Source organism: Bombyx mori, chromosome 24 (assembly GCF_030269925.1).
Source record: "Bombyx mori chromosome 24, ASM3026992v2".
Classification (NCBI taxonomy): domain Eukaryota; kingdom Metazoa; phylum Arthropoda; class Insecta; order Lepidoptera; family Bombycidae; genus Bombyx; species Bombyx mori.
In genome coordinates, this window is record NC_085130.1 from 10,973,009 (window position 1) to 10,990,404 (window position 17,396).

General features: G+C 42.3%; 2 protein-coding genes across 2 annotated transcripts in view; one reads left to right on the plus strand and one right to left on the minus strand.

The window, feature by feature from the left end:
* LOC134201268 (uncharacterized) overlaps positions 1 to 17,396 on the minus strand; it is a 395,935-nt gene that overhangs the window by 150,224 nt on the left and 228,315 nt on the right. The window lies entirely within an intron of this gene.
* LOC101740141 (poly [ADP-ribose] polymerase tankyrase) overlaps positions 1 to 17,396 on the plus strand; it is a 49,394-nt gene that overhangs the window by 449 nt on the left and 31,549 nt on the right. The window contains exons 2-11 of the mRNA XM_004927285.5: positions 3,278 to 3,418; positions 4,392 to 4,475; positions 5,611 to 5,706; positions 7,415 to 7,622; positions 8,670 to 8,814; positions 9,576 to 9,684; positions 10,864 to 10,964; positions 12,297 to 12,440; positions 13,415 to 13,538; positions 15,206 to 15,343. Of these exons, the coding sequence (XP_004927342.2) occupies positions 3,278 to 3,418; positions 4,392 to 4,475; positions 5,611 to 5,706; positions 7,415 to 7,622; positions 8,670 to 8,814; positions 9,576 to 9,684; positions 10,864 to 10,964; positions 12,297 to 12,440; positions 13,415 to 13,538; positions 15,206 to 15,343 (1,290 nt within the window). The remainder of the gene's footprint in view (positions 1 to 3,277; positions 3,419 to 4,391; positions 4,476 to 5,610; positions 5,707 to 7,414; positions 7,623 to 8,669; positions 8,815 to 9,575; positions 9,685 to 10,863; positions 10,965 to 12,296; positions 12,441 to 13,414; positions 13,539 to 15,205; positions 15,344 to 17,396) is intronic.

Consider the following 17,396-nt stretch of genomic DNA (forward strand, 5'->3'; position numbering starts at 1 on the left):
TAATTAGTCACGGTTTTTGATTACAGTATTTCGTGTTCTATGGATAATCACGTTTTCAATACTGACTGAATTGAGTTTCGTTACCTTGTATGAGTGACAAAAAAAAATTGTCTGAAAGTTATGCTCATAATGAAACATTAGATTTGTTCTATTCCAACAACACGAATGTAACATTAGTCCTATGTGAATTATTAACAGTATTGTTTAAATAAATTAACAAATTGTTGGACTTGTATCATTGTTAACACTGCAATAGTATGCATATGAAATCGCCTCAGAATATTAATAAAAATTTGACCCAGTTTCTGGATTAGGGTTGTTTATATTGGCCTCTCTAGCCTTCGAAGGAGCAGTTTCAGAACACGGTCTACAACTAAATTATGTAGTATAATAGATGTCCCACTGCTTCATGGTTGAAATATGATGAATAATGGTACTAATGCATGTCATTTTGGATCCTCCTGATCCACAATCATTGCTTTTATGTACCTCAAGTCGCAGTCACTGTTCTCGTCGAACCTGTCTCTTGCAACAAAAGCTTTGGTGAGCAAAGTGACCCTCAGACACGGCTGACTGTGTTTCTTGCCAGATCTGAGTAGGTCTTCTAATCTGGGAGTGTGGATTTCTAATCTGGAAGTGGGTTTCTAATCTGGGTGGTAGAGTCTGCTAAGCACTGCTCTTACTAGAGCTAGTGTTAGCAATGTCCCCGTTAGAGGTCACTAGAATAGCTAGAAAAAAGTAACAACTTATGAGAGTTCAGATCACTCATATCAGTACGAAAGAAATTTCTGATTTTTTTATAGTTTTTTTTGTTCATAGAATAATTGCAATTGTCTTGACTTGTTTCAAATTTAATTTCATTAATGCTGTCCTAGAAACACTAAGCATCTACTGATCTCAGCAGACAACTTTATTTATGTCACTAATAGTATCAATAATATCTTTCCTATGCCATCAAATACATACTAGAAACATGAGTATTAAGAAAAGTAATTTATGGTACTAATCTCCAAAGTTTTCTTGTTTCTGCTATTAAAAACAGAATGGCAATATTACTAAGTAGAAGAATTTTTAAATAAACAACAATATTTTTTACATTGTTTTTATCAATCTTACTGAGGAGATCAACATGTGTTGTCTTGAATTTTAAAATTATTTACTCAAGTGTTCAAACGCAAAGCGATTTAATTAAAGATAGCCGTGTAATAAACTTTGTTTCTCTGGAGTTCAGTGGTCCCAAGAGAAACTGCATCTTATATTAAATCGTCTAACATAATAATAGCTAGATTCCGAAAATGAATTAGGTGACTTAACAAGTGTTTCTTTAAACGTAGTTTTTCATTGAAGAGTGTACAGCAGCATTTTATTAATACAGATACGGTTTATTAAATTGCTAAACTAATTTTATTTTATAAATTGTTAAAACTAAACCCCTTTTATGTATATGCGGTGGGTAAAAATGGAATAGTATATAAGTAACTTTCCCACCTATTCATTGGTAGCCTAAGGGGCTATTCCAACTTCGTGCGGACCGGTAGGTGAGCTCATGGGCTTAACCTGAGAGAATTACTAACACTAGCCCTAGCAAGAGCAGTCCTTTGCTGAATCTACTAACATAACGGAATCAAGACATGGAATTATCCGGCGTGAAACTCTGTGGGCTGTGTCTATGAGCTAATTCGTTCAACAAGGACGGTGATTGGTGCTTGAAGAGTCTAAAAGCACTGAGAGTGGATCCGGGTTTTGATAAGACATCTTGGGCGATGGTGGCTTCGCTTTGCCCCGTCACCTGGATTGGATATGTAGTACATAAGTAGTAATACTTTTATTGTACGGTTTGTACATACCTAACTGAATAAGTTGACGCGCAGTGCGTCGTCACTGTGGTATCAAATTATTTTATTACATTCTTGTATAGCAATGCACTTAGCAACACGTATTCGTTAACATGCTACCATTTGTACTTGTACAACTAACATAATAAAGGTGCTCAAACAACATACTTACTCTTTGGAAACTTCCCCTTGGAACCCAACATCTTTTTTGGTCCTTCGAGCCAGATTTGAATCAGTGACCTATGGATGCCGCGCGTCGTGCGTTGACGCGCGGTGCGTGTCAACTCATTCAGTTAGGTATGTACAAACTGTACAATTATGGTTTGCAAGCTTATTGTCACAGAACATGTCACTGCTTTGTGAAATAGCTCTATTACATAACACGCTTGATCTCAATACCCCAATAGAATTGTGTTACAGCGGTTCTACCATTCAAGTCAGGATGACTTGAAACATCCATAAAATTCAAATTCAAATTCAAAATTATTTATTTCAACTTAGATGTCAGTATGACACACTTGTTGAATGTCAAAATACAAATAACAATGTTAACTCTACCACCGGTTCCAAAAAAAGCCACAGTCCTGAGAAGAACCGGCGAAACAAACTCAGCGGGTTTTTTTTTTTTTGGTTTTTCTCAAATATTTTCTTTTTTTTAAATAAATAGCAATATTCACAATAAAAGAAAAAACAAGTCAAAAAAATACAATTAAAATAATAATAATAATAATGAAAAATGAAAAGGCCAGGAGCGAGCGCCTCATTCCCACGTAGTGCCATCTAGTAAATAATCCTTAACTTTATAATATGCCTTGTTGCACAAACGTTCCTTAATAGTTTTCTTAAATCTATGAACAGGTAGTAGTTGAAAGTTTAGTGGGATCTTGTTGAAAAGCTGTACACCCAGCCCCCTAAAAGAGTTGCTTATTTTCTTAATTCGAGCCGCCGGCAACGCAAGCCTATGTTTGTTCCTAGTGTTCACATTGTGCAAATCGCAGACTCTGGGGAATTCTTCAATGTTTTTACGCACGTACAATAAATTTTCAAAAATGTATTGGGACGCTAAAGTTAGAATTTTGATTTCCTTAAACTTGTCCCTCAAGGATTCCCTCGGGTGCATATTATAAATAGCACGAATAGCCCTCTTCTGCAGGATGAAAATCGTTTCGACATCGGCAGCATTGCCCCATAGCAAAATGCCATAGGACATAACACTATGAAAATAACTAAAATAAACCAGGCGTGCCGTATCTTCATTAATATACATTCGTATTTTTTTTTACCGCAAACGCTGCAGAACTAAGCCTACTCGCTAACTTGCATATGTGAGGACCCCACTGCAGCTTGGAATCAACTGTTATACCAAATACTTATAGTGTAAGTTATTAGTAAACAATTTTTATTGCATACAAAATGATGTAGTATTTTCTCAATTCTACCAGGTTACGGACGCAGGGAAATAGTGGAGATACTCATCGCTGCCGGAGCCGCTCTTCAGGCGAGAGACGATGGCGGGCTGCAGCCGTTACATAACGCGTGCTCGTTCGGTCACGCTGACGTCGTCAGGGCCCTGCTTACAGCTGGTTCGTTCTAGAATCTTGTTTGTTGTGTAGACAGCTTTGTAGACATCATCTGGGCATGCATCTGTCTGAGCCTCCGAACACCACATTGTACCAAAATCAAATTTCCGGGATGACAAATGTTAACACTTAATTATTTTTTTATTGCTTATATGTGGACGAGCTCACAGCCCACCTGATGTTAAGTGGTTACTGGAGCCCATAGACATCCATAACGTAAATGCGCCACCCACCTTGAGACATAAGTTCTAAGGTCTCAAGTATAGTTACAATGGTTACCCCGCCCTTCAAACCGAAACGCATTACTGCTTCACGGCAGAAATAGGCAGGGTGGTGGTACCCACCCGCGCGGACTCACAAGAGGTCCTACCGCCAGTAATAAAAAGTCGTATTGTAAATTGAAAGGAATGATGTGGAAACTAAACGGTGTGGAAGTTTTTTTGAATAAGCATAGCGGGTTGTATCATGAATTTACACTGCCGACCATCAGTAGATTGTGGTGCGGACAAAACTTTGAAGAATAGATTCTGTTGATTCTGTTGCCATCTCTTTAACACTTCGAACAGACCGAAGGGTCACAATGAAACACTGATGCAATTGTTTAAAACAAAAATTTTCAATAACCATTTTTTTTTCATGATTATTTTACTGAGTTGCGGAAAGAGGAACTCTTGAGTTTTCAGTTTCTTTGATCCATCAAAAAAGGATGTTTTAACAGGTTTTTTTTTCATTCTAGAAGCTTCTTATTTATATAGAATTATCTTTAGGGGTACCATCGTAATGGCATTAAGTGGTATGACTATAAAGTAACACATATAACGTGGGAGTAGGCACAGTTCTATCTAAATATAAATGTTGGACGATCGAAGTCTGACTCCTCTTGTCTTATCGATTTGAGGAACACCAGCTGCCTGGTCATGCGGGCGCAGGAAACCACAGCGGAAGCATTGAACCCAACGTTTGATGGTGTTTCTAGGAGCTCCACCGGCCGCCAGAGACAACTGGGGGTACACGCCCCTCCACGAAGCGGCTGCGAAAGGGAAAGTCGACGTTTGCATAGGTAAGTTAGTCCTTACTGGTGTCCTGAGTCTTCCCTGCCACCGGTGTTGCCACGAAGCAGTAATGCGTTCCAGTTTGAAGTGTGCCGCAGTGGGTCCACTATAGAACTGAGACTTGGAACTCATGTTTCAAAGTAGGTGGCGGCATTTAGGTTAGTCGATGTGTGTCGTGGAGTCACTATTGTACAGCAGTATGCTTAGTGCGAGTTTTTTAAACGTTCTCGATAGCGTAAAAGTTAACTCAAATTTGTATGGAGTGGGAACGTTGCTCACGTTTGCCGCCAGGGGCGCTGCTCCAACTGCATACAAATTCAAGTTCACTTTTACGCTATAGAGTACGTTAAAAAACTTGCACTAAGCACACCGGTAAGCCGTGAGATACTTCACCCGCCCAAGGGATAAGAGAGATGACGTCATAACTTTTTTTTTCTCCTACCGACGCCGAAAGTTCGGTTTTCGTGCCGCTGTACAGGGAAGAAAGTGTAACTTTTCCCCTCGCTTTACAGGGAAGAAAGTGTAAATTTTCCTCCCGCTGTATAGGGAAGAAAGAGTAACTTTTCCTCCCTGGGTACTGACAAGTGCGCATGCGCGTTAGTGTCTACGTTTGCTCTCACGCACCTAAAATTCTCCGCCAATGTTGTGGTCGGGTAATTTGCAATATTGTGTTTAGTGTAAAAGTGAAATAAACAAAAGGCAATATAATGTAATAGTGAAGTATTAAACAAAGAATATTTCATCAGACAGTTCTTATTCAATTAGTAGTAGTTTATTTAAACAGTTAAATTGTTTTTTTATGAGTATATGGGAAGTCTCCGCCCCCCTTACCCCGTCAGGGCCCCGCCCCTGGGCCCCGCCTCGGTACTCCACGAACTTTCGGCCTGGTAGGAGAAAAAATTGTATGTGCACCGCGGGAAAAAGTAGGACATCTCATCCCGCGTGTTTGCAAATTTTACACGCGGAAGGAAATGTCCAACTTTTCTCCCTTGGTGCACAATGTACTATTATTACTCATTCGATCCTACAGCCTTAGAGGTATCCTGAGCTCAGGGATGGGATTTTTCAATTTTTTTTTGTGCTGCGATCTTGAAATAGCTCGTCAATGAAGAGGAAATCAATAAGGGCCATGTAAATTTTCAGCTCTCCTCCAGCACGGCGCCGATCCGAACATCAGGAACACCGAGGGTAAGACGCCCCTCGATCTGGCGGACTCTTCCACCAGGCCCGTGCTGACAGGTATAATAATGAATTTTAATTTAAACTGACAAAATTAACCATTTGGCAGGGTCGCCATGTAATGTTGTACTTTTAATACTCTACAAGCCTCGTTTGAAGAAGGACATGTCATAGCGCTCGGGAAACACCGTGGAGGGGAGCTCATTCCATAGCCGGATGGTACGTGGCAAAAAAGATCTCTGGAAACGCACTGTGGATGACCGCAGTGGCTCCAGGTAGTATGGATGAACTCTACTCCGGTGGCGGGTGGTGCGATGGTAAAAACGAGATGCCGGTATCATCTCGAACAATTCCTCAGAACACTCCCCATGGACTGTTAAAGGAAAACGTCTTCTAGTGTGTATTCCATGTTTAATAATCATCTCAATCCTAGTTTACAATTATGAAGAAGCCTATGTTCCTGGGTGATCCGCCTTATTAGGGGGACATGCGAGATTACACCTATTAACTATGTTATATACTAAATGCTATGCTAATACTATGCCATGCTATGCTATAATGTATAAGTATACACACTTCACTCGACCTTCGAGCGTTAAGGATGTAGCGGCGGTCGCGAGCTGAGTTTGTTGGAGAAATGAAACGATACCAAGGAACAAGTGATATGCGGTCATCTAACTATAGTAGAATGATTTTGTCCGCGCAGTTTGGGTCATTAATAATCGGAGCGGTGAAGCGAGTATTTCGCTCTCTCTTCCACTCACGGGCCTTATGGACGGGCATAGTGATGCGCATTATTGTTTTCGATAAAGTTTATCGATAGACAGTGTATTTAGTTTTGTCATTTTGTGGGTTAGTGATAAAAATGAAAGTAAAATTTACTAATCGAACACTTACACCTCATATCGCCGCAGCAAGTTAACGGGAACGGCAGAAATTAACACTTTGTAACTTTTAGGGATCTATTTTAATTTCAGTGAAAAATTATTAACACATTGTTGATAACAACACGTGCAAATATTATTTTTAATAAATTCTGCCGTTTTGGTACAAAACAAAGGAGTAGCCATTGTGTCACTAAGGAAATTCAGAGAGCGAATGCATAAAAACACATATCTCTCGACATACGTACTATAATTTGCAGGAAGGTACAACAAATGACTCATAACATAACAATGTCTCACTACCCTTCGTATACCGCCCCGCCGCCTTCATTGACTCTTTTGTTTTTATCGAAAATGACGTTGCGCCCGCGTAACATTCTCACCGCCCTAGCCGGACGGGCTGATTTATGACCCAAACTGCACGGACAAAATAATTCTACTATAGAAACCCCTGTATGTACGTTTGAACAAATACATACACCAATTAAACAACCAGACAAAGAGCAAACAAGTCTGTACGTCACACGTATGGTTTGCCCGACGCGGCAATCGAACCTCGGGGCTGTGTTATGTCGGGGCTATGGCTATGCTAATCGAACTATGGGCTCCAATAACCGCTTAAAACCAGACTGTGAGCTCGTCCACCCATCTAAGCAATCTCTCTCGAACTCTCTCTCTCCCCCTCTCTTTCCCCCTCTCTTTCCCCCTCTCTTTCCCCGTCTCTATCTCCCTCTCCCTCCCCTTCTCTCTCCATCTCCCCTCTCTCTTCCCTCTCTCCATCCCTCTCTCTCCCCCTCCCCCCTCTCTCTCCATCCTTCTCTCCCTCTCTGTCCCTCTCGCACTCTCTCTCTTTTCACCTCTCGATATGTACTATTCTGCGTCAGGCGAGCATTGTGCGGCGGAGGTCTTGGAAGCGGCCCGGTCCGGCTCCGAGGACCGGCTGGCGGCCCTGCTGACGCCGCTGAATGTGAACGTACACGCTGGGGACGGGCGCCGCTCGACGCCGCTGCACCTCGCCGCCGGGTACAACCGCGCGCGGGCGCTGCGCCTGCTGCTGCAGCGGGGTGCCGACGTGCACGCCAAGGACAAGGGGTCAGTGCTCGTAGTGGGGATCCTCGTGGGGAGTTTTACTGGTGGTAGGACCTCTTGTGAGTGGAGACCCTCGTGGGGAGTTACGCGCTGGTAGGACGTCTTGTGAATCAACGTGGGTAGGCACCACCAATTTGCCTACTTCTGCCGTGGACATGTGATGCGCAGAAAGAAGATTTCGGTGGTCGATTCTGCGAAGCACTGCTCTTGCTAGGGCCGGTGTTAACAACACTCCGGCTTGAACCCCGTGAGCTCACCTACACACGTTAGGGTGAAGCTGAAATAGCCCCTCAAGGCTATCAGCATAGGTAGGAAAAAAAGAGAAGATGAATGTGACTAGGAGATGTACGGAAATGGTAGTGCATAGAAAATACATAGACAATTACAATGCCCCCATCCATCTTGAAACATGAGTTCTAAGGTCTCACTTTTAACAGTACAAGGGCTGCCCCGCCCTTCAAACCGAAACGCATTACTGCTTCACGACAGAACTAGGTGGTATCTACCCGCGCGGACTCACAAGAGGTCCTAGTAAATCTATATATTAATACGTGAAGCAAAAACTTTATATCCGTTTTTACGAAAATTGCGCGGACGGAGGAGTATGAAAATTTCCACACTTATAGAGATTATAGAAAAGAAGTGCACAATGCTAATATTTTTTTTAAATAATGCATAAAAGATTCATTAAATCAATAAAGAAAACATTACACACACTACCATGTATTTGACACAGCACATACATAAAAATATATTATTTGTTTACTGTCAATTGGGAAACTTTTGTTATTTTTTAAAGTCTTGTCGAATCGAAAATAGATTAATATTGTTTGTCATTAATATTATTGATCTATAGTGCAGTTTTGGCGAATACTGTGATAATATTATCGAAATATAATAGTGTTTGACAATAGAACCATAATAATGTTTAAATTTATAATTTCAATTAATTATAGTCGAATCTCGACTACTGCGGGGCCACTAGTAATAATTATTTTGGCAACGCAACATGACTGCAAGTGTACATAAGGTGATTTCCTTGACCCTCAGAGGCCTGGTCCCCCTGCACAACGCGTGCTCGTATGGTCACTACGAGGTCACGGAGCTGCTGGTGGGGGCGGGGGCCGATGTCAACGCCACCGATCTGTGGGCCTTCACGCCCCTGCACGAGGCCGCCAGCAAAGCCAGGCTCGAGGTGCGTGGACCCAGCCATCATGGCTACCCTATACTAATCTTACAAGATCACTAATGCTTATGGTTGGCAGCGGCTTGGCTCTGCACCTGGCATTGCTGACGTCCATGAGCGACGGTGAGCACTTATCATCAGGTGGGCTGTATGCTCGTCTGCCTACAAAAGCAATAGAAAAGTAGATCTTAGTTTCATTGTTATGTGATTCAGTGATATTGTTACTATAAAGAAACTAAAACATGGTGCTCATTGTCTTAAGACGCGCGGCGCTATTTGGGTTGCCGATGTCTATGGGCCCCGTAACCCCTAAAGACCAGGTGGACCGTGCATGTAATTTATAAAAAAATGTGTACAGAGCATGAACGAGGAAATAGTACTTAACTGTTTTTTTTTCTCGTAGTAGTAGTAGTAGTAATAGTGGTAGAGATATCTCAGATAACGTAGCGACATAGTACGCTTGCTTGCTTCTCATAGTGTGAGGAAGCAATGAGTCACGCGTGGGAGTCGACGGGGGGACGGTAGTCTCTTTCTCTCTCTCTCTCTTTTTTCTCCGTCTCTCTCTCTCTCTCTCTCTCTCTCTCTCTATCTCTCTCTATCTTTTCTTTATCCCTCTCTCTCTCTATCTTTTTCTTCCTCCCTTATATCCCTCCCTGCACCCGGGCGCTGGTGGCGACTTACGGTGCCACTTACGTGACTGGCTCGTCGCTACGTATAAATTAGTTTTATCACTGCGTTTGTTCGTGACGTTTCCGTTCTGCCCTGAGCAGGTCTGCTCTTTGTTGCTGAGCGAGGGGGCGGACCCAACCCTGCTCAACTGCCACGGGAAGTCGGCGCTAGACGTCGCGCCCACCAGAGAACTCCAAGACAGACTGGCCTGTGAGTAACTTAGGAAATAAGATCCCCGGGCAGGTGGTGGTAGCTAGTGGGTCTTACGTGGGTAGATACCGCGATCCTGCCGCGTAGGTGGAGGGCATTAGTGTGGAATAGATATGGATCGCCGGATCTTCTCAGTGGGTCGCGTTCCCGATCCGGTGGTAGATTCAGCGAAGCACCGCTCTTGCTAGGACTAATGTTACCAAATTCTCTTAGGTTGAGCCCGTGAGCTCACCTACCCATCCGGGCATAGTAATAGCCTCTTAGGCTACCAGCAAATAGGAAGGAAAAAAGATATAGACTCTAATATTACATACCTTAAGAACCATTCTTTTAAGCAAACGAATGAAAATTTTCCTCTTTTCCTCCTGGTGATCCCGGCCAGGATGCAGGAGCTGATGACGGTACAATAATTTCCCCTAATAAGGGGAAATTATTCATCAGCTCTTGACGCGCGTGCGAATTGTCAAGTTGATTGGACGTCTTGAAGTCTGTCAAAATGACGTTTCCATATTCTCTCACATAGATATATAGATGCTGGAATCTATACTAATATATAAATCTACAGTGATTTTTACGGATGTTCCGTTATAACTACTGAACCGTGCATCCGATTGACTTGAAACTTGGTATCCATGTAAAAAAACATGTACTTAAGGGATAGGCTAATATTTATATGAGTGTTGGACTCGCTACACCAGTTGCGGGGGTGTTAATGATGAGAATCTTTGTGGGGGTGAGAAAAAAGTCGTATTCAGTTTTATTTAATTCAAGAATACTCTGTAAAAATTATTTGTGGAAAATAAAGGCTTTAAACATTGTTTTTTTAATATTGTACAGAAAACGTAATTAAGTCTTTTATTATTGTTTAACATGTACTTAATGGATAGGCTAATATTTATATGAGTGTTAGACTCCCTAACAATAATGACAATAAATAATAATGTTAATTTTAAATGCCCAGCGAAGCGGGCGAGTACGGCTAAGTAGCTAATAAAAGTGTGTTTAAAAAAATAAGTCAATAAATTTGCGCAATCACTGATCTCCACCGTGCTTCTTTTTGTCGTGAAGCATCACGATTTTTTAATTGGACCATCGACCTCATACCTCAGAGGGGCGCCTCATATCGCCCACAATTAACCAACTGCGGTAACTCCTTAATCCGAATAATCCCCCTACCAGTCGAGTACCGCGGACATTGTCTCCTGGAAGCCTGCAGGCTCGCGGAACCAACGAGGGTCAAGAAGCAGTTGTCTTCCACGGCGATCCAGCATCAGTACCAAGTGAGTCATCTTTTCACAGCGAAGGCAATCTCTTAGCAAATAGCGGTGTTAACAAGTGACGCCATTTTGTGTATTCTTGTTGCCTTTTATAGATACTAGTGGTCCCGCATTAGTCGAAATTCGACTATAATTAATTGAAATTATAAGTCTGAACATTATTATGATTCTATTGTCAAAGACTATTGTGTCATATTTCGATAATCACATATTTTGCCAAGACTACACTATAGATAAATAATATTAAAGATAAACAATATTAACCTATTCTCAATTTGACCACAGACTATAAGCAATAACAAAAGTTTGACAGTAAATAAAGAGTATATATATTATATGTGTGTGTGTCAAATACATGGTAGTGTGTGTGATTTTTTTTTATTGATTTAATGTAATAATAATGCGCAATTTAAAAAAAAATCTTGGCATTCTGCACTCCTTCTCTATAATCTCTATGTGTGGAAAATTTCATACTCCTGCGTCCGCGCAATTTTCGTAAAAAGGGATACAAAGTTTTTGCTTCTCGTATTAATATTATATATAGATACGGCTTACCAAGTAAAGAGTCATTAGTGATAGAATGGTGGTGGAACATACGACCCGATGGTGAGTGGTCATGGTCATCCGCAACGCCAAGAGTACAGACGCCGCTGCGTACCGTGGAGTGCTTGACTCCCATTCAGTCATTACGGATCCTCCCGATCCATTAACGTTGCTTTTAGGTACCTCAAGCACCGGACACCGTCCTCGTCGAACCCGTCGCTTGCGACGAAGGGCCCGACGAGTGAATTAACCCCCAGACAGCCCACTGAGTTTCTCGCCGGATCTTCTCAGTGGGTCGCGTTTCCGATCCGCTGGTAGATTCTGCGAAGCACGGCTCTTGCTAGGGCCAGTGTTAGCAACAACTATAACTTTTATTTATTTACTAGCTGACCCGGCAGACTTCATAGTGCCTCAACCGATAAATAAAAGACCTAAACTTTTGTATGAAATAAACTTAAAACAAACAAAAGGAATCCGTCCGACGGGGGACACATTAAAGGGAAAACAAAATTGTTATTTTTATTTAATTCCGAGCATTTTCATATTTATCTACCTTTTGAACCTTCTATGGACCTCCACAAATTATTCAAGACCAAAATTAGCCAAATCGGTCCAGCCGTTCTCGAGTTTTAGCGAGACTAACGAACAGTAATTCATTTTTATATAAATAGATTGCTCCTATATGCAGACGAGCATGCCCACCTGAAGGTGAATGGTTACCGTCGCCCATGGACTTCAGCAATGCCTGTGTCGCAGCCAAAGCCGCTGCCTACAAACTTTTGATTGTTGTAGAGCACGTCCGCATCGACGACAGAGAGCACGCAGTCGCTACCAGGAGATTGCACCATGGAGGCCCTGGTCAACTTCCAACACCTGACCACAGGAGATCGGCCTCTACACTGCGCAGCCGCCAGCGTCTACCCGAAGAGGAAACAGGTAGGATATGTGCTCAGAGCTCGTAATCAGTACAGTTTGTGGATTTTTTGGCGGGAACGCTTTACTGGTGGTAGAACCTCTTGTGAGTCCGCGCGGGTAGGTACCACCGACCTGCCTATTTCTGCCGTGAAGCAGTAATGCGTTTCGGTCTGAAGGGTGGGGCAGCCGTTGTAACTATACTGAGAGATCTTAGAACTTATATCTCAAGGTGGGTGGCGCATTTACGTTGTAGATGTCCATGGGCTCCAGTAACCACTTAACATCAGGTGGGCTGTGAGCTCGTCCACCCACCTAAGCAATAAAAAAAAAATTGTTTCTTGTAATGTAATAATGTAATAAAAAAACGGTGGTTTATTATCTGTTTAATATCTGTGAAAGTGCACAAATGTGGAAAAATAAAACAAAGCCGCTGGACGTAATTTCTCGGGATCCTCCAAAAAATCCACTGAAAAAATCTCAGTAAATGACCACCATTTTACTGAGATTAGATTTCATCCCATATTATCTCATCTCATTCCATACTATTTGATTAATGTCTCAAATTAATCATCTTCATTTCATTTCACTTCACTCCAAATTATCACTTTTCCTAATATAAGATTATAAAATTTATAAATTAAAATAAGACATGACTTAAAGGTCTTAGTAACCAGGTCATAAAATCTCTTAAAAAAAATCAGTACAATTTTTTTTTGTTGCTTAGATAGGTGGACGAGCCCACAGCCCACCTGGTGTTAAGTGGTTACTGGAGCCCATAGACATCTATAACGTAAATGCGTGACCCACCTTGAGATATAAGTTCTAAGGTCCTCAGTATAGTTACAACGGCTGCCGCGCCCTTCAAACCGAAACGCGTTACTGCTTCACGGCAGAAATAGGCGGGGCGGTGGTACCTACCCGTGCGGCCTCACAAGAGGTCCTACCACCAGTAAAAAGCTGCAGAGGACCGTGTCTACAGTGTTGTTTGTCTTCAGGTCATGGAAATGCTGATCAGGAAGGGTGCCCGTGTAAATGAGAAGAACAAAGATGGCCAGACTCCACTTCATGTTGCCACGGAGCATTCACATCTGGATGCCATGGATCTCCTATTAAGACACGGTAAGGGTTTTTTTTTTGGTGAATGTTTGTTGTATGGCAAAGGAATGTGGAAATATACAGCCAAACATAACTTTTTACTCCAAATCACGTCATTGTACTATTGATTATGCACGCAATCCTAATTGGGTATATAAATGTTTTATCGTAAATCGAAATTAAACCATAATCATTGATAGATGAAAACTAAAATTAGTTTTTTTTCTTGTTTTCTACATATTTTTCTTGTTGCACCAAGAACGTTCCGAAATTACAGTCAGAACATTGAATGAACATTCTTGTCAAAGATAAAATCCATTCTAGTTTGTTATGAATATAATGCAATATTTATATGATTAATTTACAAATTTCGACCTTCTACGGAGTATTCTTTGATGGTGTGACCGGAAATTCTTGGACCTGATCACAACCTTTTCAAAAAATCCTTCAGCCCGACACTTTGAAGGTGGAAAGAACCGGTCCAAAATTTGATGATTTTATTGACTCCTCAAAACAAAAGAAGTCGGTTGTCAAACTATAAATTTTATAATCGGATTACCCGAGGATCGACGTTGCAATCGGGCTGAAGGCTTTTTATTTATTCTAAAATGTGTCATCAAGACTAGAATCGTTCGTTATAATGTTACGTGGATGCGAACAGAGCGACCTTTTTTTTTACCTGATGGTGACTGGTTACAAAGGTTGGTAAGAGAGTGTTAACTATGAATGTGGAAAGATATAGAGGAAGAGGTAAACCTAAGAAGTGGATGGATTGCGTGAAGACGGTATGTGTAAGAGGGGAGTGAACGAAGAATATGATAGAGGAGTATTGAAGGAGGAAAAATGTTGCGCCGACCCCACGTGACTGGGAGAAGGACAGGGGAATGATGATGGTGGTGAGTGGTAACAGAGGTTGGTAAGAGAGTGTTAACTATGAATGTGGAAGGATATAGAGGTTATAATGGATGGATTGCGTGAAATACGATACGTGTAAGAGGGGAGTGAGCGAAGAAATGGTATATGATAAAGCAGTATGGAAAGAGGAAACATCTTACGCCGATTCCACGTGACTGGGAGAAGGACAGGAGATTTTTTTCCTAAGCTGATAGCCTCGAGAGGCTATATCAGCGTAACCTTAACTAGTAAGTGAACTCACGGGGCTCAAACCGCAGTGATGCTAACACTGACCCCAGTAAGAGCAGTGCTTCGCAGAATCTACCACCGGATCGGAAACGCGACCCACTGAGAAGATCCGGCGAGAAACTCAGTGAGCTGTGTCTGTGGGCTGGTTTTCTCGTCGAACTCTTCGTCGCAATCGACGAGGACGGTGACTAGTGCTTAGGAGGCTTAAAAGTACCGAGAGTGAATCCGGAGGATCCGACAATACATGTTTTGGGCGACGGCGGCTTTTCGTTGCCCCGACCGGGTCGGATAAGTAACTAGCGGTGGTCACAACAAGAGGGTTATCGTGTTGCGCTGCTTTGTCGAAGTAGGGTTCTGACAATTCCTTAAGATACTTATACATATCGGTACTAAATTTAGATCGTCGTGTAGATTTACATTCCTCACATACCACGGTGCTCCGACAGCTATCCTGCAGAAACGGGATTCGATAACCTGGAGAGAGTTGATGTGTGTACCGGCCGCGTGAGTACGTGTCCACCGTTTAATACCGCTCGTGTTGTCGGCAGGTGCTAAGGTGAACGCTTGCGACGGTCGCGGCGAGAGCGCGCTGTGCGTGGCGGCGCGGCGGGACGCGGCGGCGGCGTGTCGCCTGCTGCTGGCGTGCGGCGCCGACGCGAGGACCGATGCCGGACCCGCGCCCGACGGTACGCGACCCCCTACCTACCCACTCACTCTACTGTAGCGACGTTACGTCATCAGCCATATCCACCGGTCACGATCCTTAAGCGAATTAACTCACAGACACAGCCCACTGAGTTTCTCGCCGCATCTTCTCAGTGGGTCGCACTTCCGATCCGATGGTAGATTCTGCGAAGCACGGCTCTTGTTAGGGCCAATGTTAGCAACACTCCGGTTTGAGCCCCGTGAGCTTGACCTACTAGTTAAGGTTGCGTTGAAATACGCAATATATGTCAACGCAATAATCAATAGCCGGATATGGCTTTTTTACCTACTTAAGCATCAGCTTAGGTAGTAAAAAAAGCCATATCCGTATAGCACCAGCATTGGATCCCCCCCTCTCTTTACGTGGGTCTCGTAAACCTTTTTTTATTGCTTAGATGGGTGGACGAGCTCACAGCCCACCTGGTGTTAAGTGGTCACTAGAGCCCATAGACATCTACAACGTAAATGCGCCACCCACCTTGAGATATGAGTTCTAAGGTCTCAAATATACAACTCAAGTTACAACGGCTGCCCCGCCCTTCAAGCCGAAACGCATTGCTTCACGGCAGAAATAGGCGGGGTGGTGGGTGGTACCTACCCGCGCGGACTCACAGGACGTCCCACCACCAGTCCATGACAGTCAAAGGGTTAAAATCTTTATCGAGTGTAGGGAGCTTGTGCCCTTAACTTTACTGAAGCCCACGTGTGTTGCGCTAGGAACAGTGACGTCACAGACCGCCACGCGTTATTACCTCTAAATCGTCCGGCACTTAAAATATTAATCGCTTCGTAATTTATGGTATTTATGTAGATAAACCTTGCCTTTAAAGACCTTCAAAGACCGTGTCTTTTTTTTTTTCTTTGTACAAATTGAAATTGACGTTAATAATGGTTTTGCCTTTTCTCAGTAACGAAAAAAAAAACACACACACACAAAAAAAACACAATTATAGAATACATATAACGTTACTGTGGATTAAACTTTGGGTAATCGGTATTTAATTAACACTTATTAAGTGTTCTTATTAACCGACTTCAAAAAAGGAGGAGGTTCTCAATTCGACTGTTTTTTATATATATATATATATATTTTTTTTTTATTGCTTAGATGGATGGACGAGCTCACAGCCCACCTGATGTTAAGTGGTCACTGGAGCCCATAGACATCTACAACGTAAATGCGCCACCCACCTCGAGATATAAGTTCTAAGGTCTCAGTATAGTGACAACGGCTACCCCACCCTTCGAACCGAAACGCATTACTGCTTCACGGCGGAAATAGGCGGGGTGGTGGTACCTACCCGTGCGGACTCCCAAGAGGTCCTACCACCAGTGATTACGCAAATTATAATTTTGCAGGTTTGATTTTTATTACACGATGTTATTCCTTCACCGTGGAAGTCAATCGTGAACATTTATTGAGTACGTATTTCATATATTTATATGTTTGTTACCTCATAACTTTTGACTGGGTGAATCGATTTTCGGTCCCATTTCAATTTAGTCCAGTTCTGATAATGGTGTCCATGAGAAAACTACATAAGTCTTAAATTTGCATTAAGTACGTGCGCGATAAATAGATGAATAACTCAATATCACGCCAACCGATTACGATGATTATTGCTTTTAATGTATATTGATTTGTTTTGGAATATCTTTTAGTTTCTGTTTCTATTTGAAGTCGGCTTTTGTTAAAGCACGTCTATTTACAATTAATTATTGTTACTCGCTTCGCTTTGGAAACTCAAATTTATTATTGATCTTATTGATTTAATTTTTGGTGGTATACTTCGTGAAATCCACTTTTATTTTTATTTTTTTTTATTGATTAGATGGGTGGACGAGCTCACAGCCCACCTGGTGTTAAGTGGTTACTGGAGCCCATAGACATCTACAACGCCACCATGCGTTAATAATAATATGCATAAATGCGCCACCCACCTTGAGATATAAGTTCTAAGGTCTCAGTATAGTTACCACTTGAACTTGTTCAAGCGGGATCATGTTTCGAAAGCTCCCTAAAAGCTCGAGTGG